At 49.5% G+C, this 24,801-nt stretch overlaps 2 protein-coding genes across 2 annotated transcripts; both read left to right on the forward strand.

The window, feature by feature from the left end:
• Positions 1-1,609: 1,609 nt before the first annotated feature.
• On the forward strand, positions 1,610-12,042 carry LOC115640783 (zinc finger protein RFP-like). Its single transcript, XM_030543773.1, has 7 exons — positions 1,610-2,056; positions 6,409-6,504; positions 7,069-7,299; positions 7,877-7,899; positions 8,628-8,743; positions 9,901-9,960; positions 10,832-12,042. Exons 1-7 carry the CDS (start codon positions 1,640-1,642, stop codon positions 11,344-11,346), a joined length of 1,458 nt encoding a protein of 485 aa, XP_030399633.1. The 5' UTR covers positions 1,610-1,639; the 3' UTR covers positions 11,347-12,042.
• Positions 12,043-15,082: 3,040 nt separating this feature from the next.
• Positions 15,083-24,604, forward strand: LOC115640842 (zinc finger protein RFP-like). The gene is given in 8 exon segments (XM_030543885.1): positions 15,083-15,523; positions 18,573-18,674; positions 19,059-19,283; positions 19,622-19,644; positions 20,380-20,495; positions 22,894-22,953; positions 24,089-24,449; positions 24,451-24,604. Coding segments are annotated over 8 exon segments (1,467 nt in total). The 5' UTR covers positions 15,083-15,097.
• The last annotated feature ends 197 nt before the right edge of the window (positions 24,605-24,801 follow it).

The raw sequence follows: 24,801 nt of genomic DNA on the forward strand, positions 1-24,801 counted from the left end.
TGCTGGAGGGTTCTTTTAAAACTAGTTTGTCGGATAGTCAGAAGTAAAGAAAGGGAACTCTTTGTCCAGCTATCTGGAAGGGAAGGACTGTTGTCCCTTTAAGGGCTCTCTTCAGTGGGGAGTGGGGGGAGAGGTGGTGAAGGGATGGACAGAAAGGACAGGAAGACTTGGAAGCACTTTTTTTTAACTATAGTAATTAAAATGTGTATTTTAGATAAGGGAGGTCTTTTGAAGGATTTATTTAAAAAACTATGTGTGAAGATCCACACATTTAAGGCTAAAGATGATTGTGCATCTAAAACTCTATGCAAGCATTTTTTAGAAATGTGATTTTATAATCTTCACCAGCTCACCAATGAAATATTTTTAAAGCAAATTTTAAACTAAGGTCCTGTAGACTGACATGTTCTGGGTAAATATTACATTAATGCACAACTGTTTTTGTCAGTAAAGTCAGAAACTGACAGTATAAAAATTTATTTGGGCATAAGCTTTCCTGGACATCTGATGAAATGGGTTCTAGTCCACAAAAGTTTATGCCCAAATAATTTGTTAGTCTTTGAGGTGACACAAGGACTCGTCCTTGTTTTTGCTGATACAGACTAACAGGACTACCACTCTGAAACCTGTCAGTATATACCTTGGGGTTGGCAAATGCCTGTTAAATGGCTTTATTACCCCTTGAATGTCTCTTTAACAGTTTCAATGTTGTGCTAATAGGTCTGGCAGGCTGGAGGTTTTTTCACTTTTAACTACTAGATTCCCTCCCAAGGAAGACTCACCAGGCTAGAGCAGCCATCTGTGGGAGCCTGCAGGAAGGGTCAGAACAGGGATAGGAAAACAAGAGGCTGGACACTAAGACCCAGTGGTGCCCCAAATTTTCAGGTGCCCTACGCAGCTGCCTATGTTGCCTATGCCTAAGGACGGCCCGGGGGGCACCTGCCCCATTAGGGACCAGGCTGAGTTCCCAGCACATTCCACAGGCCCCTGAGCCGCCATCAGATGGACTTTCAGCCTCGGTCCGTGTGATGGAGGGGGAGACACTGGGTTACTCCCCTGGGGGAGCTGCTGGGGGTGGGAGGAGATTTACCTGCTCACAGACAACTTTAACAGTTCTAAAGCTTCAACTTTTTGAATCCCAGTGTCCGGTGTCATTAAATAGTTCTGGTCTGAATACAGTATTGTCTGATCCCCCCATAATTTCCCACAACCGTGAACATTTTAACTGGAATTAAATGCTTAAAACCCAGATTGTTGTGCCTCTGTGAAAGTTTAAATCAATAAATATAAAAATTGTTTAAAATTAACATCAACTGTCAAAATTACATAGTAATAAAAAAAATCTGCCCAGCCTGACTATCCTGCCTTAGACACAGCTCCTGCTCCTCCAGGCTCATCCTCACAGGGGGCTGCCTCAGTGACCCTCCACATCAGCACAGGGGCTGATTACAGGACCGGAGCCCTAGTGATACATTTTTTCACTAAAGCCTCCGGGGTGAAATTGGCTGGGTCCTTCCTGCTCTGCAAACAGCATGAGCCATTTTCAGGCAAAGAACCACCCCCTTGCTGCTGCAGGCGGGGCATCGTTTGAATTCAGGAAATTGAAACAAAGCCTATTACAAACTGCCCAGAGGGAGCCATGGCTGCAGAGAGCCCCGTGGAAAGTCTCCAGGGGGAAGTTACATGTCCCGTCTGTCTGGACTATTTCACAGAACCTGTCACTCTGGAGTGTGGGCACAATTTCTGCCGAGCCTGCATCAGCCAGTGCTGGGAGGGATCCGATACAGCCGCCTCCTGCCCTCAGTGCAGAGAAACTGTGCAACGGGGAAACCTCAGGCCCAACCTGCAGTTAGGAAACATGGTAGAAATCGCCAAGTGGCTGAGTTTACGGGCAGCAAAGGGAGCAGGAGGGGACAGGGTGTGCGGGGAACACCTGGAGGCTCTGAAACTGTTCTGTGAAGAAGATCAAACCCCCATCTGTGTGGTGTGCGACAGATCCCGGGCTCACCGCGCCCACACGGTGGTTCCCATACAGGAGGCTGCCCAGGAGTACAAGGTAGGGAATTCCTATCAGATTTAGTAGGTTAACTTTTGGCTTTTAATTACAGGCTAATTTCACTGAATGTTACTGACACAGATGTGACCCATCATTCAGCTCTGTAAAGTCTTCATTGTATGGTGAGATGCTATAACAAAATTCAGAGGGGTAGCCGTGTTCTGTATCCACAAAAACAATGAGGAATTGCAACCCGTCAGTCCATTTGAAGCCCATCTGAAGAAGTGGGTCTTTACCCATGAAAGCTTAATCCCAAATAAATCTATTAGTTTTTAAGGTGCCAGTGGACTCGTTTTTATAACAAAATTAATGATCTGGCAGTGTGGAAACAGAGGCAAAGAAAGTATCAAGTCTTTAAAGCAGGATCTACCCCACCCCTTCCCTGGGGCCTGGCCCCTTCCCCCCAAAACTCTGCTCACTCCATACCCCCCTCTCTCCGTTGCTCACTCTCACTCACTTTCACTGATTTGGGGCAGGGGGTTGGATTTGGGGTGTGGGTGCAAGCTCTGGGCTGGGGCCAAGAGATTCACAGTGTGGGAGGTGGGCTCTGGGCTGAGCCTGGGGCAGGGGGTTGGGGTGCATGAGGGGGCTCTGGGCTGGGGCAGAGTATTAGGGTGCAGGAAACAGTCCAGGGTGCTGGCTCTGGGAGGAGGGTCAGGGCTTGGGCAGAGGGTACAAGGTGTAGGAGGGAGTATGGGATGCTGGGTGCAGGAGGGGGGATGGGGTGCTGACTTACCTTGAGCAGCTCCTGGTCAGTGGTGCAGCAGGGCTAAGGCAGGCTCCCTACCCCAGCCCCACGCCACTCCCGGAAGGGGCCAACACGCATAAAATCGTAGACTATTAGGGTTGGAAGGGACCTCAGGAGGTATCTAGTCCAATCCCCTGCTCAAAGCAGGACCAATCCCCAACTAAATCATCCCAGCCAGGGCTTTGTCAAACCTGATCTTAAAAACCTCTAAGGAAGGAGATTCCACCACCTCCCTAGGTAACCCATTCCAGCGCTTCACCACCCTCCTAGTGAAATAGTGTTTCCTAATATCCAACCTAGACCTCCCCCGCTGCAACTTGAGACCATTACTCCTTGTTCTGTCATGTGCCACCACTGAGAACAGCCGAGCCCCATCCTCTTTGGACACCCCCCCATCAGATAGTTGAAGGCTGCTATCAGATCCCCCCTCACTCTTCTCTTCTGCAGACTAAATAAGCCCAGTTCCCTCAGCCTCTCCTCATAAGTCATGTACTGCAGCCCCCTAATAATTTTTTTGCCCTCCGCTGGACTATCTCCAATTTGTCTACATCCCTTCTGCAGTGCAGGGGATCAAAACTGGACACAATACTCCAGGAGTGGCCTCACCAGTGTGGAATAGAGGGGAATAATCACCTCTCTCGATCTACTGGCAATGGTCCTACTAATACAGCCCAATATGCCATTGGCCTTCTTGGCAACAAGGGCACACTGCTGACTCATATCCAGCTTCTCATCCACTGTAATCCCCAGGTCCTTTTCTGCAGAACTGCCGCGTAGCCAGTCGGTCCCCATCCTGTAGCGGTGCATAGGATTCTTCTGTCCTAAATGCAGGACTCAGCACTTGTCCATGTTGAACGTCAGCAGATTTCTTTGGCCCAATCCTCCAATTTGTCTAGGTTACTCTGGACCCTATCCCTACCCTCCAGCATATCTACCTCTTCCCCCAGCTTAGTATCATCTGCAAACTTGCTGAGGGTGCAATCCATCCCATCATGCAGATCATTAATAAAGATGTTGAACAAAACTGGCCCCAGCACTGATCCCTGGGGCACTCCGCTTGATACCCACTGCCAACTAGACATCGAACCATTTATCACTACCTGTTGAGCCTGACAATCTAGCCAGCTTTCTATCCACCTTTTAGTCCATTCATCCAATCCATATTTCTTTAACTTGCTGGCAAGAATACTATGGGAGATCGTATCAAAAGCTTTGCTAAAGTCAAGATATATCACATCCATCACTTTCCCCATATCCACAGAGCCAGTTATCTCCTCATAAAAGGCAATCAGGCTGGTCAGGCATGACTCGCCCTTGGTGAATCCATGTTGACTGTTCCTGATCACCTTCCTCTCCTCTAAGTGCTTCAGAATGGATTCCTTGAGTACCTGCTCCATTATTTTTCCAGGGATTGAGGTGAGGCTGACCAGTCTGTAGTACCCTGGGTTCTCTTTCTGTACTTTTTAAAATATAGGCCTTTTTCCAAATATCCGGAACCTCCCCTAATCGCCACAAGATTTCAAAGATAATGGCCAATGGCTCTGCAGTCACATCAGCCAGCTCCCTCAGCACTCTTGAATGCATTAGAACTGGACCCCTGGACTAGTGCACGTCCAGTTTTTCTAAATAGTCCTTAACCTGTTCTTTCACCACTCAGGGCTGCTCACCTCCTCCCCATAGTGTCCTGCTCACTGCAGCAGTCTGAGAGCTGACCTTGTCTGTGAAGACCGAGGCAAAAGAAGCATTGAGTACTCAGCTTTTTCCACATCATCTGTCACTAGGTTACCTTGCCCATTCGGTAAGGGTCCCACACTTTCCTGACCTCCTTCCTGGTCCTGCTTTGAGCAGGGGGTTGGATTAGATGACCTTCTGAGGTCCCTTCCAACCCTGATATTCTATGATTCTTCTTGTTGCTAACATACCTGTAGAAACCCTTCTTGTTACCCTTCACATCGCTTGCTAGCTGCAACTCCAATTGTGCTGCCCCTCTCTGCAGGCACCGCTCCCATAGCTCCCATTAGCCACAGTTCCCCATTCCTGGCCAATGGGATGTGCGGGGGCGGTGCTTGAAGGAAGGAGCCTGCCCCAGCAGCAGTGGGCAATCCCGCTGCGCTGCCAGAGATCTCAATCAACTGGAGAGTCTCCAGGATCGACTAGCCTAGCTAGATAAAAGGTGGGAAGGGAAACTGGGCATAAAGCAGCGCAGTGAGTTGCCCACAGTCACCCACCATGTCAGTGAGAGACCTTGGCATAGAGCTCAGATCTCCCCAGACCAAATCCTGAATCACTTTGCCATGCTGCCATCTTTGCATCACCCCACCCAGTGATGAAGTGTGTATGTTAGGAGGGAGAGACGCCTTGATAAAGGTCCCAGGACCACCAGGGAAGGAGGTTTTTCACAGGGATTCTGAACTCCTGTTTTCCTCCATGAACGATTAAACTCAGATGCTGCCGGGCTGCACTAGAGGAGATCACGGGGATAAACACTGTGTGGGACTCTGAGCACCTTCAGTCCACACACAAAAGGGCTCCAGATAGCTCAGGTCCATGCCAAGTACTACTGGGATTAGACTGGGTTGTAGCAAAACTAACCCCAGGCTGGAGCTGACCAGTGCCAGTCTGACCTGTTCTGTTGTGTACGTGGGCAAGGACCAGCCAAAGTGGTTCCATTAGTCCCACCAGGCAGCCTTTTGAAATCTCCCAGAATGCACTGCTTCTGGGATCTTTACCAGGGAATGGGACCGTGGGGGCCGGGGGGGGGGTACCTGCCCATGGAAAGGGGTTAGGACAGCACTGGGGCAAACCCCAACCCATTCTTTATACAAATCTGCATCATGTCTAATTAGGGAGGTCACTGAGGCATCTCCAGAACATAGGACATGGCCACGCCTGCCTGCATGGGCCTGTGCTCGCCAGTATCACTCGCCCTGTGTGGGCCCCACCACCGCTTTTTCCAGCATGTCCCCACCTGCATCATTCTCCATGAAGGTGCCACCCCAGCCCTGCTCCCACCCTCACAGGTGTCCTCCTGCATCCTCAGTCTCCTCCTCTCCCTTTTGCACCAGACAAAGCCACGTCCAGTGTTGGGTCCCTACCAGACAGGGACTGTGCAGCTTCAAACCAGATGAACTGCCTCCCGACGTCTCATGGGGTTTGCCCTGGTGTTTAGACCAGCTCTGCACAACCAGTGCAGTCCCCAGGGCTGCAGGCCTGAAATCCCAGCCCATACTTAAACCCTGGTGGCTTTGGGGATTTGTATCACTTGGTTTGTTAAACCTTCTAAAAACAGGTTTATTGATTCATCCCCATGTGACTCCAGTGCCTGTTATGCTCTGTACCACTAATCAGTTCACAAATACCAGTAAAGCTTCGTTATAATTGAGATCTCTCTCTATTTACTAAAAAGGCTGGACCGCAACTGGTAACAAATCAGAATGTGACACGTCCCCAGTCTCCATTAATGAGGTTTCATCTCTTTGGTGGTCCTGATGTCACAAAGTGATTAGAACCACAGTCATCTTGGGTTTTGGGTGGCAAAACGCCCACTTCCAAGCACCTCTCAACTATCCAGATGAAACTTCTCAAATCATTTCTGTTTCTTCAGGAAAGAATCCAGACCCATTTGAAGACTCTGAGGGAAGAAAGAGAAAAGCTCCTGGGATTGAAAGCAACTGGAGAGGGGAATTGCCGAGAATATCTGGTAGGTGCCAGTTGTTATTAACCAGAAGGGACTGGCAGTGGGAGGTCTGTTTGGAGGCACACTCCTGTGTGGCCTACGTAAACATGGGCTTGTGTGTGTTTCTCCATGACCATGGATTGCTGGTTTGATTCATGTGTAGACAAGCCCTTAGTTTCCATTTCAGTTAATGAGTTAATGTCTAGCCCTTGTGGCTTGCTCAAAAATCCTCCCCAAGTGAACTGAATGTCCCTGTGAATTGCTATCCACTGTCTCTGGTCATTTTGTGCATTTTTCAAATGTATATTTCTTTTAACTCCCCTGGCATCTCTGTCAGGGTACTGCTGAGTCCTGCCTCCTGCTGCCCTGGGTCTGAATTCCCAGAGACCATGAATTACAGAATATGCTGACCATGACAGGCATGGAAACATCCCTTTCAGAGATACAGGGGCCAAACGGGAAAGTATGAGAGAATCCCCTGCCTAGGATTTTTAAAGACATTCTCTCTCCTGCACACTCAGCTCTCCATGAAAGGACCCCGGGCTCCATCCATGTCCCTGACCAGCCCTTTTCCCTATTTTCATACAGAAACAAACACAAACCGAGAGGCAGAAGATTGTGTCTGAATTTCAGCAACTGCAGCAGTTCCTGGAGGAACAAGAGCGACTCCTGCTGGCCCAGCTGGAGAACCTGGACAAGGAGATTGTGAAGATATGGAATGAAAATGTCAGTAAACTCTCTGCTCAGGTTTTCCATCTCAGTGAGCTGATCAGTGAGATGGAGGGAAAGTGTCAGAAGCCAACAAGTGAATTCCTGCAGGTGAGACTGAATAAGAAACATAAATGGGGGCTCCAGGGCAGCCAGCTCCCTGCTGATTGACTCCTCCTCCTCCCTCCAGCACCACCTGCCTGTTGCAATCAGCTGTTCCACTGTGTGAGGGAGATGCTGGGAGAGAGGGGGAGGAGCAGGGAGGGAGTGTGCTCACGAGAGGAGGCAGGGAAGAGGCAGGGTGGAGTGGGAGCGGGAAGAGTAGCTCTGGTGTGTGGCATTGGGGGAAGGGGTGGAGTGGGAATAGGGCATGAGGTTGAGCACCCCCAGGGACAATTGGAAACTGGCATCCGTTATTAGAAACATGCCAGATCCCCACACAGGGAAGGGAGGGCTCCTGAATCCTACGCACTGGAGTCCAGCAGTTGGAGACCATAGTGTAACTTGGCGTGTGCATTGATGACATGAGATATGAGAGATATGAGAGATGGAAAACCCTCATTAGCTCAGGGAATCCATGATCCTAGGCCAGGCTAGGGCCTCTCTTCCCCATATTTGCAAAATCCCTTCCCTGGAATCTCCTGTGTGTCAGACGGGACTGAAATTCTTTTGTCTCTCTCTCTTCTAGGATATTAGAAGCACCTTGAGCAGGTACGTGGCTCTCTCTCACTCCCCCTCACACTTGAGAATACTGGGAAAGAGATTGGTGGTGATGTTAGCACTGCATCTCCTCAGGGCTCTAAAATGTGTGAGGAAGGTCACATGTTGGATATGAATCTCTCTCATCAACTTCATCCTAAGATTCTCACCCTTGTATAGAAGACTCTGGAATTCTCCATTCAGTGAGAAAGACTGACCCCAAGTATTTCCTAGAGATGTCACATCCCTGGGGGGACTGGCTGCTTCAGGATTGTGGGGATGGAATATGGGCCTGTCACTCCTTGGGCACTGGTCACTATTCAGCCCAGGGCAGCAGCGATCGAGAGTCTTTCCCACCTGAGGACTGTTTGGAGACCTGTGTGGAATGAGCTGGGGAAGGGGGAGTTGGTGTTTCAGTCTAGTTCCTAGAGGGCAGATTTCTACAGCACTTCACATGGGAACCTCCTGTCCCTCAGAGCATGGAGGCCAAGGAGTGAATTAGCCATAGAGACTCATTTCCCCTTTTGTCCCCAGAGCTGATCTCTCCAGATCCGAGTTGAAGAATATTAATGAGTCCTTGAAGGGAAGGTTGTACGGCCATGGGCTGTGTCGCACCTGCTCTGAGGCTGGGAGACGTTGAGGAATTCTAACTCCAGGCCCATTAGAGCAGCAACTCACTAGCCAGAACTTATAATGAGTCACACAGTGAAATATAATCATGTAAAATTGTTTCTCTCCAGGTGTGAGAAGGGGAAGTTCCAGCAGCCAGAGGAGATTTCTCCTGAACTGGAAGAGCGAGTCAGTGGTTTCTCCCGGAAAATGATTGTGGTACTGGAGACTCTGGGGAAGTTCAAAGGTACCTAGAAAGGATCTAGGAATGGAAATTGGGATGAGCCTCTGAGACTGAGGGAGGAGAGTAGCTCTGGTCAATTGGGTCACAATTAGATGATGCCTCTATTTAATTGTTGGGTGAGAATGTCACACACTTGGGGTCCACGTCACACAGGTTGATCAATTCAAACCTTTATTTCTACCAAAAATATTTCCTGCCATTACAATTACTGTTAAAGAAAGAAATGACTCAGACTCATGGACTTTAAGGCCAGGAGGGACCATCACTATCATCCAGTCTGACCTCCTGCACATTGCAGGCCACAGAACCTCACCTACCCACTCCTGTAATAGACCCCTAACCTCTGGCTGTGTTACTGGAGTCCTCAAATCATGATTTAAAGACTTCAAGTTACAGAGAATCCACCATTGACACTGGTTTAAATCTGCAAGTGACCAGTGCCCCATGCTGCAGAGGAAGGCAGAAAACCCCCCAAGCTCTCTGCCAATCTGACTTGGGGGAAAATTCCTTCTCAACCCCAAATATGGTGCTTCAGAATTGATTCCTTGAGTACCTGCTCCATGATTTTTCCAGGGACTGAGGTGAGGTCAAGGAAAATCAAGTCAAGGATTTCCCCCCACCTCAATTTCCACATAAATTATTAAATGGTTTTACTATTATTTCTATTTCTGCCTATGGAGGACAAGAACCCATCGTGCTGCTCTCTGTAGAGACTCTGAGTAAAAAGACCCAACAGCTCACAGTTAAAGCCAGGATTTAGGAAATTCTCAACATCCCGTTAGTGTCAAAGCGACTAAAGTGGGCAAAGTTACTTTTATGCCAAAGTCTTTGCAGGCTCTGGGTGTAGGTTGTGACAAAAGGCAGTAAGTGAATGAGACAAACCAACTGGGGTCTGAAGAGTAGGAGGGGATGGGGAGGGGAAAAGTAAATCTCACTTGCAGATTATCTGTCCTGGGATGGTTGTGAGGTTGTAAGGATGTTGGATCCATTGCTGGGAGATGCCTGAATGAGTTTCAGACCTTTTTATATTAAATATCTGAGTGTTTCTCGGTGTGTTTCTCTGTCATAATAAAAAGACAGTTCTAGGAATTGAGAGTGGGGACGCTGTTATAAATATGAAAGGCTGAAATCTCATCTCTTTTCTCCTTTCTCCCCTCCAGACACTCTGCCATTTGCACTAGAGATGAAAAGAGGAGGATCCCTAGGAACATTCAGACAGGGTGAGATTGCAGCTGGAGATTGTCTTTAAATTATCAGAAAATGTCTTCATGAGATTTAGCTAAAGTTACCAACCAAACCGATACCGACCATGACACACACGGCCTTAAAAAACAACACACAGAACAGTGAGGAGCTCCCACGCTGAAGTCACACAAACACTCCTGACACCAACCTTAGTGCTGAGTTCATGCCCAGGCTGCTGAACAGAAACAGTCTCCCTGAGCAGCCTGTGGACAGAGCTCTCTGCCCTGAGGGCTGACAAATCCCTCTGCTCTATCCCTGTGCAGGGGGTCTCCCTCATCCGCTTCTCCAACATCCTGCCTTTCTTCTGGCCAGGGCTGGGCTCTCCCATTGGAGCAGCTCCCTGCTTCCTGGACTGGCGAGATGCTCTCCCTGTGATGCTGGCAGCTTCTCCCTTCTCTCTGGGCTGGGGATGAGGCTACCCCACCCAATGCCCCCTCCTACTCTTCTCTTAATTAGCTCTTCCTACTCTGGCCGAGGAGTTGAGGCCGCATTTAGGGGAGGGAGCTTCCCTTTGGGGTTCAAACCTGGTACCTGCCTCCTCTGCTCCCTCTTCACCAAAACCTTCCTTGCTGTGTCTCTGATGCTGGGAATGGAGTAGCCCCAGCAGAGGGAGCAGGGAGCTGAAGTCTCAGCAAGCAAATGAAAAACTAATGAAGTGGGTCCCATTACACAGCCTGAGGAACGGCAGTTACATCTCTGCTCAGTCTCAGGTGCCCAGGACAGAGGCAGCTCCCTGGGATCCAGGCCTGTCCCAGCCAGGACAGGGCTGCTGGGGAGAGTGAGAAATGGTCCCAGCCTCCCGCAGGGCTGAGCTCTGCCCCTAACGCTCTGATTCTCTCTCCCCAGTGAATGTGACTCTGGATCCAGATACGGCTCATCCCAACCTCGTCCTGTCTGAGGACTGGAAAAGTGTGACGCGGGGAGACACACGGCAGCAGCTGCCCAACACCCCTGAGAGATTTGACACTAAGCCCTGTGTGCTGGGCTGTGAGGGATTCACCTCAGGGAGACATTGCTGGGAGGTGGAGGTGGGGGGTGGGGGAGGCTGGGCTGTGGGTGTGGCCAGAGAGTCTGTGAGGAGGAAGGGATGGATCAGCTGTAGCCCTGATGGGGGGATCTGGGCTGTTGGGTGGTTGGGGGATCAGTTCTGGGCTCTTACCTCCCCTGAGAACCCCCTGCCCCGGCGCCGAATCCCCAGCAGGATCCGGGTTTGTCTGGACTGTGACCAGGGGCAGGTGATATTTATTGATGCCAGTGACGAGGCCCCTATCTTCACTTTCCCGCCAGGATCCATCCCCGGGGGAAGAATCCGACCATGGCTCTGGGTGTGGCTGGGATCCCAGCTCAGACTGTGTCCCTGAGGGCATGTGTGGGGGATATCCCACTGGAGAACTTGAAATCAGCCTTTCGAGCCTCACACACCCCAGTCTGTATGACCTTGGAGGATTCCTGTCTACCCAGCCCCTGGCTCCTCATCTTTATGACCCATGGAAGCCCCTCCCCTTCCCTGCAGCCCGCGGGATGGAATGGGGCGGGAGGAAGAACCCCGAGGGCTGCAGGAGGAGTGAGGGGCAGTGAGGGGGCTAGGCAGGGGGTAACACTAATAGCCGGGTTGGGGACAGGCAGAGGTGGGGGTGGCAGGGACACAGCATGAATCAATCAGGGCTTGGGCGTTGGGGAGAAGCAGCACCAGGGAGTGTTTTGTACAGATCTCTGGGATTCGATCTCACTGGGGTCTCCCAGCCAGAGCTCCTGTAGCAGGGGCCCAAGTCACCTTCCCCTGTAACTACAGGACAGCTGGCAACCTGTGATTGTCACACACAGGTGGGAGGAGGAGATTGACCCAAAAATCCCCATTATATAACCTTAAAAAAATCATCTAGGGTTCAGTCTCATGATCTTGTTTAAAACTCCCGAGGTTGGCAGCACTGGGAGAGGCAGGGACAGGGCAGGTTTAACCAGGGGGAATTAGAAGAAGCAAGAAGAAAAATGTGAATGAAAATTAAACAAGAATAAAGGGAGAGTCTATGAGAAATGATGGAAAAAAGAAATGAGAAGAGGGACAGGAAAATATCCCTGCCAGGGGGACCAGCCGGAGGCAGCAAGATGGGAAATCATACAATCAGGGGTGAAAAGGGAGCAGCCGTGAGAGAAGAGGTGTGAAAGAGAGGAGAAGAGCGTGGGAGAGACACAGGAAAATAAACAGTGGTGGGAAGTGAGGGCTAGAAAAATGAGTAGAAAAGGACAATGTGAAAGAAAAGGGAGAAGGAAAGGGAACGTGCGAGGGATGGAGAGATTTCTTACAAGTTCCTGAAAGTGAGACTGTAACTCATTAATTCCCTATATTAATTCCTGGGCAACTGTACTGTTGTGCTATTAAGAAAACTGTTCTTGGTAGCTGGGGATCTCCTTTCTATGCTGTGGTTATTAAGGCTCCTTCTCAGCTCTGTAGATTTGGGACAAGGGTGTTCATGAGAAAGCTGGAAAACCTAATTCTGTAAATAAAACATTACAAACAATTCTTCTAGTTTGTTCCACTTTACTGTCCCAGCAGCAGCTGCCGGGGGCAGAATCATGGGATTTGCTTCCTGACTTGACTGTGTCCCCCCAGTCCCCACAGGGACTATCGCGCCTCTAGGCGGAGAGTTTGGGTTTACTGTGATGTGTCACTCTCCAGCCTGTGCTCTGTCTCTGTCCTGTGCACACCCATGTCAATCAGGAATTGCTCAGCTGTGCTCTGTGGAGGGGTGACTGGTTACACAAGGTGCAATCGATGAAAGGACTTGGTGTTGCAATGTTGAGTGTCATGGCAGAGCCTAATTTGTGGGCAACTAGAAAATCACAGTCTGCAACTCTGTGAAGCTGAGTTGGGCCCTGAACTCCATACACAGTGCACAGGCATCACACTGACTCTTTCACTAGCTGGTGTTTCTCTTAATGCCTCAGCTCCTGGAATCCTGTGATTGGGTGGCAATTTCAACGCTCACTCTAACAAAGATCACTTTCTTGCTCTCAGGGCTGAGTAGAAAAGATTGAGAATGTGAGCAGAGTGAATCCTGAATGTTCAGAAACATACAAAAAGTCCAGAATGTGATTTTTAAAAAACCCTTGTGCTACCTTCAGCAACTCTCCTGATTTTTGGTTACGTGATGCTGGCAGTGCTGCCTTGGCAGTGATCAGTTCATGTTTTCAGGTCTTGTCTCCAGCAAAGGCTCTAAGGACCTACATAAAAAAAATGAAAGTTCTAATTTACCTCTTTGCTTCACCCCCAGTCCAGTGGGGGCTGGGCTTATTTGCTTTGTGGGCCCACAGCCCGGCTGTATGCGCATTTCCACACCTTGGCCTCTCTGTCTATTTCCCTGTCTGTAAGTGTGCTGTTTCAGATAAATCATGGCACTAAATTAGGGGGCTTTCCATGGGTAGCAGATAGAGATTTAAGGCCTGAATTCTCAGTCTTGCCAGTCCCAAACTTTTAAAAAATGATGAGTCAGGACCCCTGAAATTGCCTTAAAAACCATGAGACGTACTTAAACGTAACAGTAATAACTATTGGGTTCTTTCTATTCATCCTCTGCCTTCTCAGATCTTTAGGCTTCACTCAGACCATAAAAAGAACAGGAGTACTTGTGGTACCTTAGAGACTAAAATTTATTTCAGCATAAGCTTTCGTGGGCTACAGCTCACTTCTTAACTTAGATTTAAACAGAGACTGGGAATGGTTGGGTCATTACACTAATTGAATCTATTTCCCTATGTTAAGTTCCCACCCCTTCTATGGGTCATCTTGATTATCACTTCAAAAGTTTTTTTTCTCCTGCTGATGATAGCTCATCTCAATTGATTAGACTCTTCTTGTTGGTATGCATACTTCCACCTTTTCATGTTCTCTATATGTATAAATATTTTCTGTCTGTGTGTTCCATTCTATGCATCCAAAGAAGTGGGTTGTAGCCCACGAAAGCTTATGCTGAAATAAATGTGTTAGTCTCTAAGGTGCCACAAGTACTCCTGTTCTTTTTGAGGATACGGACTAACACAGCTGCTACTCTGAAACCACTCAGATCACAGTTTGTATCATTTTCTTTTTCCCTCTGCAATCAAGAAAACTGGAAAGTTCCTTTGTTTAGGAAACATAAGCCAAGAGTCTCACCTCATCACATGCTTCCAGGAGTTGGGGCTTTAACAAACACAACAAATATTATAAGACTCATGATAAAATCATGAGTGTTGGTAGCACTGTGGCACCTTTACATTTAGCCAGAGCAGCCTCGGTATACATGTGAATCAGGCTTTGAAATGTTGATACCAGCATAACCAAGGTTTTGGCCTGTGAATTTCATATCACTTGGAAGGATTAGACTTTATCAGTCGATGTCTGCAAATGTTGATTTACACACAGAGACCATGAAAAAATACTTCCATTGATAATAGTTAAAGTTTACCAATAGGCCCAGTAAGAACAATGCTGCCTGAGAACTTTGACATAGATTTAAGAATATTTACTTTGCATATTTTGACATGTGAGGTTGAAAATCTCTATTTTAATGGATATGAAGCTTTAGCTTTTTTAATCTGTCTCTACTGTCATTGTCTGACCAAAATACTGTCTGATCCTGCCCTAAATTTCCCACTACTGTGAAAATTTAAATTGATAAAAATTGGAATGAAATGCTTAAAATCCACATTTTTGTGCACTTGTGAAAGTTTAAATCGATAAGTATAAAAATTGCTTAAAAATAAACATCTGTCAAAATTTTATATTACAAATGAATTCTACCAAGCCTGACTATCACTCCTTAGACACACAGACCCACCCGGCTCCTGCAAGCTCATCAGGACAGGCAGATGCTGATGTCCGCGTGAAGCCCCAGTGATTGACGCCCACACACCAGCACAGGGGGCTGACTGCAGGACCAGAACACTAGTGGTGTATTTTTCACTAAACCCTCAGAGCTGAATTGTTACCAGTGGGCTCCTTCCAATTCAGCAAACAGTGTGCATCAGTCCAGGAAGGGAAACACCCAGTTGTTGCTGTAGGCGGGGCAGAGTGTGAATTCAGGAGGAAATTTAAACTTCTTAGTTCTTACCCTGTTACGCTGCCCAGAGGAAGCCATGGCTGCAGGGAACCCCATAGAAAGTCTCCAAGAGGAAGCAACATATCTCATTTGTCTGGCGTATTTTAAGGACCCAGTGATTACAAACTGTGGGCACAATTTCTGCCAAGTCTGCATCAGCCAGTGCTGGGAGGGATCCGCTACAGCCGCCTCCTGCCCTCAGTGCAGGGAAACTGTGCAAGAGAGAAATCTCAGGCCGAACAGGCAGTTGGCAAACATGGTAGAAATCACCAGTCGGCTGAGTTTACGGGCAAATCAGGCAGCGAAGGGAGCAGGAGGTGATGGGGTGTGTGGGGAACATCAGGAAGCTCTGAAACTGTTCTGTAACGAGGATGAAACTTCAATCTGTCTGGTTTGCCATCTGTCCCAGGCGCACAGAGCTCACATGGTGGTTCCCGTAGAGGAAGCTGCCCAGGAGTACAAGGTAGGGAATTGCTGTTGAGTTTAATGGGTCATAATTTCGGATTTTAATTACAGGCTAATTTCACTGAAAGTTACATGGCACAGCTGTGAGACATCATTCAGCTCTGTAAAGCCTTCATGGTATAGGAGATGCTATGACAAAATTAATGATTTGGCCGTTTGACAACAGAGGCAAAATATAAACTCTTTACAGACACCCCCTGAGGGGAAACTTTTCTGAGATGCTGAATCCTTTTCAAACCAGCTTTAACACAACAGAAGCTGTGAAATACTCAGTGAAGCTTGACTCAGAAGAGCTGCAGACCGATCTTTATGAACATGTTACCCTCAGCCGGGAGAAGGGGAAGTTACAAGCTGCTCGTTATTGATTTGTTTAATAGAAATGATTATTATGATCGTAGGCGCTGACTCCAGGGTGCTCTGCGGCTGGAGCACCCACTGGGAAAAATTAGTGGGTGCTCTGCACCCACCAGCAGCCAAGGTCCCCTCCATCACTGTGCCACCAAACCTCCTCCCCCCTCGAGCGTGCCACATCCCTGCTCCTCCGCCTACCTCCCAGTGCTTCCTGCCACCAAACAGCTGTTTGGCAGCACTTAGGACTTTCCAGGAGGGAGAGGGAGGAGTGGGGACGCGGCACGCTCAGGGGAGGAGGTGGAGAAGAGGTGGGGACTTGGAGGAAAGGGGTGGAATGGGGGAGGGAAGGGCTGGGGACTTTGGGGAAGGGATGGAATGGGGGCGGGGTAAGGGCGGTGCAGGGGTGGGGGTGGGGTCGAGCACCCACCGGGAACAGTGGAAGTTGGTGCCTATTATTATGATTACCTTATTGCATCACAGTAGCCCGTACAGACCTCAAATGAGATCTGGGCCCTTCACAAAAAGCAGCAGGGGACAATCTCTTCTCTGAGCAGGTTACAGCATAAATAGGCAAGACAAGCAAAGGATAGGAGAGAAATTGAGGCCCAGAAGGGACAGTGAGTTGCCCAGGGTCATTGGTATATGAGAATAGAACTGAGTGCTTCCTAGACCTGGTCCAGGGCCCTAGCCACTAGACCATGCTGTCTCCTCAGTGTCAGTTCCCTCCCCGATGAAGTGTGTCCATTAGCAGGGAGAGCTGCCTTGATAAAGGCCCCAGGCCCAGCAGGGAGATGAAATTTCTCACTGGGATTCTGAACTCCTGTGCTGCTCTATAAGGGGTTAAACTCAGATGCTGCCGGCCTGCACTAGAGGAGATCACTGGGCTAAACACTGCTGGGACCCCAAGCACCCTGAGTCTGTACACAAAAGGGCTCCAGACAGGGCAGGTCCATGCCAAATAAAACTGGGATTAGACTGGATAGCAGCAAAATTAACTCCTGGGAGGTGCTGACCTGTGTCAGTCTGACTTGTTCTGTTGTGTACGTGGGCAAGGACCAGTCAGAGTAGTTCCATTAGTCCCACCAGGCAGCCTTTTGAAATCTCCCAGAATGCACTGCTTCCAGGATCTTTAGCAGGGAATGGCACCGTTTGGGGGGGGGGGGCCTGCCCAGGGGGCATTACTACTGTGACAAAGTGAGACTGTTCTTAATGTTTCCTCTGAATACTATGTGGGTGCCTTAGTTTCCCCTATGCATTTCTTAAGTCTCCAGTGTGCATAAGTTGCCAACACTTTGTATCCTGGCAACAAATGGCTGGGGCCCTTCCCCCCTGCAAGGAGATAGCTAAAGGTGAACAAAGAGATCAGGTGACCTCCTGGGCCGGGAAAGAGACAAAGGCCAGAAGGCAGGGGATGAAGGGGGTTTCAGTTTGGAGCTTACTGGGGACTGGAAGTGAGGGCAGACAGGGTGGTCTGCCTTGCTGGGCCCCAGAATGGACCTGGCTGAGGGATCCCATCCTCTGTACCTACAAGCTCTGTTTTAGTCAGTGTTCCTGTCATCTAATAAACCTCTGTTTTACTGGCTGACTAAGAGTCACGTCTGACTGCGAAGGGAAGTGGGGGTGCAGGACCCTCTGACTTCCCCAAGAACCCGCTGGGGTGGGCTCACTGTGGGAAGTGCACAGAGGGGCAGAGGATGCTGAATGCTCCAAGGAGAGACCCAGGAGGTGAAGCGGTGTAATCTTCTTGCCCTGAAGACAGTCTGCTCCAAGGGAGAGGAGGCTCCTCAAAGTCCTGACTGGTTTTGTGGGGAGCGGTTCCAGAGCATCGCCCAGGGACTCCATGACAGCCACGGAAAGGGTGTAGGGCAGCACTGCGGCAAACACCAATCGTTCTTTATACAAATCTGCATCATGTCTAATTAGGGTGCGCACTGAGGCATCCCAAGAACACGGGACATCCCCACACCTGCCTGCCTGGGCCTGTCCTCGCCGATATCAGTTGCCCTGTGTGGGCCCCTCCACCTTTGTGAGCGGGCTACCCATCTGCATCATTGTGCATGGAGGTGCCACCCCCAGCCCCATCCTCATGGGTGTCCTTCTGCATCCTCAGTCTCCTCCTTTCTCTTTTGAACCAGACAAAGCAACGTCCAGTGCCGAGTCCCTGCTGGACAGGGATAGTGCTCCAAAACACTGGGACTGCACAGCTTCAAACCAGACGAATGGTCTCCTGATGTCTCGTGGGGTTTGCCCTGGTGCTTAGATCAGCTCAGCCCAACCAGTGCAGTCCCCAGGGCTTCAAGGCTGAAATCCCAGCCCATATTGAAACCTTGGTGGCTTCTGGGAATTGTATCACTTTGTTCGTTAACCCTTCTCAAACACAGGTTTGTTGATTCACCCCCATGTGACTACAGTGTCCTGTTATGCTCTGTACCACTAATCAATTCATAAATACCAGTAAAGCTTGGTTATAATTGAGATCTCTCTCTAATTACTAAAGAGACTGAACCTGATTTGGTAACAAGTTTGAATGTGACACACTCCCAGTCTCCATTAATGAGGTTTCATCTCCTTGGTGGCCCTGATGTCACAAAGCGGTTGGAACCAACGGTCATCTTGGGTTTGGGTGGAAAAACACTCAGTTCACACCCCTCTCAACCCTCAATACAAAACTTCCTGAATCATTTCTGTTTCTTCAGGAAAAACTTCAGGCCCATTTGAAGACTCTGAGAGAAGAGAGAGAAAAGCTGCTGGAATTAAAAGAGACTGGAGAAGTGAAAAGCTGGGATTATCTGGTAGGTGCCTGTTGTTATGAACCAGCAGGGACTGGCAGTGGGACATCTGTTTGGAGGCAAATTCCTCTGTGACCTTGATGACCATGGGCTTGTGTGTGTTCCTCCATGATCATGAATTGCTGGGTTAGATCTATGTGTAGACAAGCCCTAAGCTTCCATTGCAGTTGATAAGTTAATGTGTAGCCCTCATGGCTTGCCCAGAAATCCTCCCCAAGTGAACTGAAAGTCAGCTGTGAAGTGCTATCCCCTGTGTCTGGTCATTTCTTGCAGTAACATGATCTTAGAATTTTAAAAGAAGATCTTCCTCCTGCACACTCAGCTCTCCATGAAAGGGCCCAGGCTCCATCCATGTCCCTGATCAGCCCTTGCCCTATTTTCATTCAAATACAGACACAAACCGAGAGGCAGAAGATTGTGTCTGAATTTCAGCAACTGCAGCAGTTCCTGGAGGAACAAGAGCGACTCCTGCTGGCCCAGCTGGAGAGGCTGGATGAGGAGATTGTGAGGATCCAGAATGAAAATATCAGTAAATTCTCCGAGGAGATTTCCCAACTCAGCAAGCTGATCAGTGAGCTGGAGGGGAAGTCTCAGAAGCCAGCAAGTGAATTCCTGCAGGTGAGATTGAGTGCGAAATGTCCCAGATCCCCACACAGGGAAGGGAGGGTTCCTGAATCATAAGCATTGGAGTCCAATGGTCAGAGATATCAGTGTAACTCGGCATGTGCATTGCTGACATGTGAGTGACTATTGTTCTTTGCAGAGTTACAGACAGAGATATTAGAGATGGAAAAGCCCCATTAGCTCAGGGAATCCATGGCCCTGGAGCCAGGGCAGGGCCTCTCTTCCCCATATTCGAAAAATCCCTTCCCTGGGATCCCCTGTGTGAATCAAATGGAACTGAGATTCTTTTCTCTTTCTCCCTCTTTCTCTCTCTCCCTCTCCCTCTCCTCCAGGACATCAGAAGCACTTTGGGCAGGTATGTGGCTCTCTCTCACTCCCCCTCAAACTTCACAATACTGTGAAAGAGCCTTGGCGGTGATGTTAGCACTGCATCTCCCCAGGGATCTACAGCAAAATGTGTGGGAAAGGTCACATTCTGGATACGAATCTCTCTGATCAACTTCATCCTGAGGTTCTCACCCTTGAATAGAGGACTCCGGAATTCTCCATTCAGTGGGAAGGACTGACCTCAAGTATTTCCCAGAGATGTCACCTCCCTGGGGGACTGGCTGCCTCAGGACAGTGGAGATGGAATATGGGCCTGTCATTGCTGGGGCCCAGGTTACCATTCAGCCCAGGGCAGCAGCAATCAAGACTCTTTCCCACCTGATGACTGTTTGGAGACCTGTGTGGAATTAGCTGGGAAGGGGGGAGTTGGTGTCTCAGTCTAGTTCCTAGAGGGCAGATTTCTATAGCACTTCACATGGGAACTTCCTGTTCCTCAGAGCATGGAGGCCAAGGAGTGAATAGTCCATAGAGACTCAATTCCCCTTTTGTCCCCAGAGCTGATCTCACTGGGCCAGAGTTGAAGAATATTAATGGGTCCTTTGAGGGGAACATTTCATGGCCATGCCCTGTGCTGCACCTGCTCTGAAGTTGGGAGAAGATGAGGAATTCTAACTTCAGGCCTATTAGAGCAGTGAGTCACTAACAAAAATTTATAATCAGTCACTAAATGAAATATAATGACGTGAAATATTTTTCTCTCCAGGTGTGAGAAGGGGAAGTTCCAGCAGCCAGAGGAGATTTCTTCTGAACTGGAAGAGCGAGTCAGTGATTACTTCCAGAAAACTATTGCGTTATTGGAGAGTCTGAGGAAGTTCAAAGGTACCTAGATGGGATGTATGAGGGGAAATTAGGTTAAGTGTCTGAGTCTGTGGGAAGACAATGGCGCTGATCAATTGGTTCATAATTAGTTTATCACCTTGATTACATTGATTGACCATTCTTCTAGTATCCTGGGCTTCCTTCTCCATGTGTGGTGATATCTTTTCAGGATGAAATCTTCCCACCTCATTTGAGGTCAGCTGAGTGGTTGTTTCAGTTCCCATAGATTATATTATGCTTCTATTTAAAATTGTTGGATAAGAATATCACACACTTGGGATCCAAGACACTCAGGTTGATTAATTCAATCACTTATTTGTTCCAAAAGCATGTCTTGTCATTACAATTACTACTCAAGTAAGAAATGACAGACATACTGAAAGAAATACTGCCCAGTTACCTTCTCCTGGGGCCAAGGTGGGTCATGATGCATTTCTCCTTTGATGCTCTGACTACTCCATACGTCTGACATCTTATACACATCCAGATTATGTATTTATTAGTTCTTTTCCAATCACCTTTGTGTGTTATGAATAGTAAGTGTCTTGCCTAAATCATGAACTGCACATACATGAACTTTTTAATGTGCTGTCCAAACTATTTTCATGTTATTCTCTTTTCTGATTCATTCATCATCACTCAGTACATACTGAGTACACAGATAACTTTGACCCTTTTCTCCACATTGGGGGGTTTTGGACTTTGCCAACTGCTCCTTGACAGCACACTTTGGGTGTCTGTTGTCTTGAAGCATATTGTGTGGTCAAAACATCTCTTTGTCCCACAGAGCAACTTGTGAACACATCACTTAATAAAAAAGGTCATTTAAGGCAACGTTTCCCTTATGTCAAGTAAACGGCTCACCAGGCCAAAGCCAAGTCAGTCCGTACAAAAGCACAGTCTCTGTCCAAACTTATGTATAAGAAATGACCCTTGCACCAATTCTCAATACTTAATCTAATAACTAGTGGAAAGCAGACAAATGGAGCAGATGTAGCAGGGACCCAGGCATCAGGATGTCTCACATTAATTCATGACTTACCAAAGGTCACAATATTCAGCATTCAGTCCGGAATTCAGGAAAATGGCCCAATTTGGGGCACCCGAGTTTCCCTCTCCCAACTAGAGAGCTGCAGGGCAGGTGCGCCAGAGCCCATGTAGCTTCCACAGCTGCAGGTGGAGTCAGTGGGAGCTGCAGGAGACCAGCCCCTCTGAGAACCAGGCCCCAGGTGCCTAAAGGTCAGCACCCAAAATTAAAGGTCAGTTGTTACACCTGGACCCAGTCCAGCCCATCGCTGTGCTCTGGCCCCGTATGCAGCTAGTCTGGGTACCTGGGCTGCGGGGAAGGAGAAAGCTCCTCCCCCACGGCAAGGGATTCCTCCAGCACAGGGGCCTCTTGTGCCTCCTCCACAGCTGCAGGCACAAGGCATGTTCCTGAGAGGGCTGGGAATGGGGTGGGAGTGGTGAGGGTGGGTGGAAGAGGGAGGGGGTGGATGAGGGATAGAGGGAGGTGGGCAATGTAAAGCTGGGCCTCTGATATTCTGCATGCCGGGCAAGACACACGGGGGCAATTGTTACAGGGATGTAACTCTGGCTGGCTTCAGAACTTCCTCAGCCTGTGCAAGGTCTGCACCGGCCCCTGCAGCCACTGAACAGCAGAGTCACAAATGGCTCCTCCCCTCTCTCCTTTTGCCGGTACAGGGGGGAATCTGGCCCATGGAGCCAACCTTCCCCGGCCTCAATTTCCACATTGATAAAATTATTTTATTGTTTCGTCTATGGTCTAGATGGTGCTTGGTCCTGCCATGAGTGCAGGGGACTGGACTTGATGACCTCTCGAGGTTCCTTCCAGTCCTATTATTCTATTATTATTCCTATTTCTGCCTGTGGAGGAGGAGGCCCCTTCATGCTGCTCTCTGTAGAGATGCTGTGTAAACAAACTCAACAGCTCACAACTAGAACCAGGATTTTGCAAACTCTCAGCATCCCGTTTGTGTCAAAGGGACCAAAGTGGGTAAAGTTACTTTTATTCCAAAGTCTTTGCATGATCTGGGTCTAGGTTGTGACAAAAGGCAGTAAATGAATGAGACAAACCAACTGGGGTCTGAAGGGTAGGAGGGGCAATGAGAGGAAAAGTAAATCACACTTACAGATTGTGGGTCCTGGGATGGTTGTGAGGCTGCAGGGATGCTGGTTCTATTGCTGATAGATGCCTGAATGAGAAAGGAAATAGATTAAGATTTCAGACCTTCTTATATTAAATACTTGAGTGTGTCTCTGGGTCTCTCTGTCTGTCTCTCTGTCATGATGAAAACACAGCTCTTTGAGTTCAGAGTGGGGACGCTGGTATAAATATGAAAGCCTGAAATATCATCCCTCTTATCCTTTCCCCCTCCAGATACTCTGCCCTTTGAACTGGAGACAAAAAGAAGAGAACCACTGGGAGCACACAGACAGGGTGAGACTGCAGCCTCTTTCCAGCCCTGCCCCTCTCAGACCCCATCCCTGCTCCTCTTCCCCCAAGGCCCTGCCCCCTGGCCAGGCCAGAAGCTGGAGCTCAGCTGTCACCCAGGGAGCTCGGGCGGTCCTGGGGAACCCTGCAACCTCCACCTGCCCTGGGGTGGTGCACTCTGGGGAATGTAAACATGGCCTGGGGGCTGCTCCCAGGCCCCCCAGACACCAGCCCAGGGCAGGTGTAGGGTCTGGAGCTCCCCACAGTGGAAAAGCTCCCAGCATGGCGAGGGGTCAGGGCCTCAGTGGGAAGAGGAGTAATGGGGCAGGGCCACGAGTAAGTGGGGCCTCAGGCAATGGGCCCTCGTGCCTCCCCCTTCCCCCCAAACATCTACCAAGGTGCCGGAACACCTGGGGGGATTCCAAGCTGACATCACACAAATAACCCTGACACCAAATTTAGTGTTGAGTTCATACCCAGGCTGCTGAACAGAAACACTCTCCCTGAGCAGCACCCGAACAGAGCTCTCTGCCCTGAGGGCTGACACATCCCTCTGCTTTACCCAGAGACTCCCCATCATGCTCTCCAACATCCTGCCTTTCATTTGAGCAGGGCTGGGCTCTCCCACTGGAGCTGGTCACTGCTCTCCCTGTGATGCTGGCAGCTTCTCCCTTCTCTCTGGGCTGGGGATGGGGCTCCCCCACCCAATGCCACCTCCTATTCTGGTGTTAAGCAGCTCTTCCCCACTGCTGCACTGTCCTCTCTGCTCCCTGGCCTGGGAGAGGAGGCTGCATTAGGGGATGGAGTTTCTCACTGGGTTTTTAAGCTGGTTACCTGCCTCCTCTGCTCCCTCCTCAATAAAAGCTTCTGATCCCTTCCTGGCTGTGTCTCTGCTGCTGGGAATGGAGCAGCCCCAGCAGTGGGAACTGGGAGCTGAAGCTTTTGCAAGCAAATGAGAAACCGGCTGAGGATCTGCAGGCACATCTCTGCTCAGTCTTAAGTGCCCAGGACAGAGGCGGGTCCCTGGGATCCAGGCCTGTCCCAGCCAGAACAGGGTTGCTGGGGAGTGTGAGAAATGGTGCCAGCCACCCCCAGGGCTGAGCTCTGCCCCTAACGGTCTGATTCTTTATCCCCCACCCAGTGAATGTGACTCTGGATCCAGACACAGTTCATCCTGACCTTGTCCTTTCTGTGGATTGGAAAAGTGTGAGATGGGAATACAAATGGCAGGATCTGCCCGACACCCCTGAGAGATTTGACACCGCGCTGTGTGTGCTGGGCTGTGAGGGATTCACCTCGAGGAGACATTGCTGGGAGGTGAAGGTGAGGGATGAGGAACGCTGGGCTGTGGGGGTGGCCAGAGAGTCTGTGAGCAGGAACGGGGTGATCAGCCTCAGCCCTGATAGGGGGATCTGGGCTGTGGGGTGGTGCTGGGGGGGTCAGTTCTGGGCTCTCACCTCCCCTGAGACCCCCCTGCCACGGCACCGGGCTCCCAGCAGGATCGGTTTGTCTGGACTGTGACCGGGGGCAGGTGACATTTATCGGTGCTGGTGACGAGGCCCCGATCTTCACTTTCCCACTGGGCTCCGTCCCTGGGGGGAGAATCAGACCCTGGTTCTGGGTGGGGCCAGGATCCCAGCTCAGACTGTGTCGCTGAGACACGGAGGCGCGGGGAGGTCTGGGGGGGGCAGGGGTGGAATATTCCACTGGGGGTCCTAACATCAGCCTCTCTAGCCCCACACACCCTAATCTCTATGACCTCTCCCTGTGGACTTTTTACCATGCCATCTCTGTGACCCTGGAGGTTGCTTCGGGTCTCAACTCTGTGCAGCCTCTGGACTGTCAAACCACAGA

The sequence above is a fragment of the Gopherus evgoodei genome, unplaced genomic scaffold, assembly GCF_007399415.2.
Source record: "Gopherus evgoodei ecotype Sinaloan lineage unplaced genomic scaffold, rGopEvg1_v1.p scaffold_32_arrow_ctg1, whole genome shotgun sequence".
NCBI lineage: Eukaryota > Metazoa > Chordata > Testudines > Testudinidae > Gopherus > Gopherus evgoodei.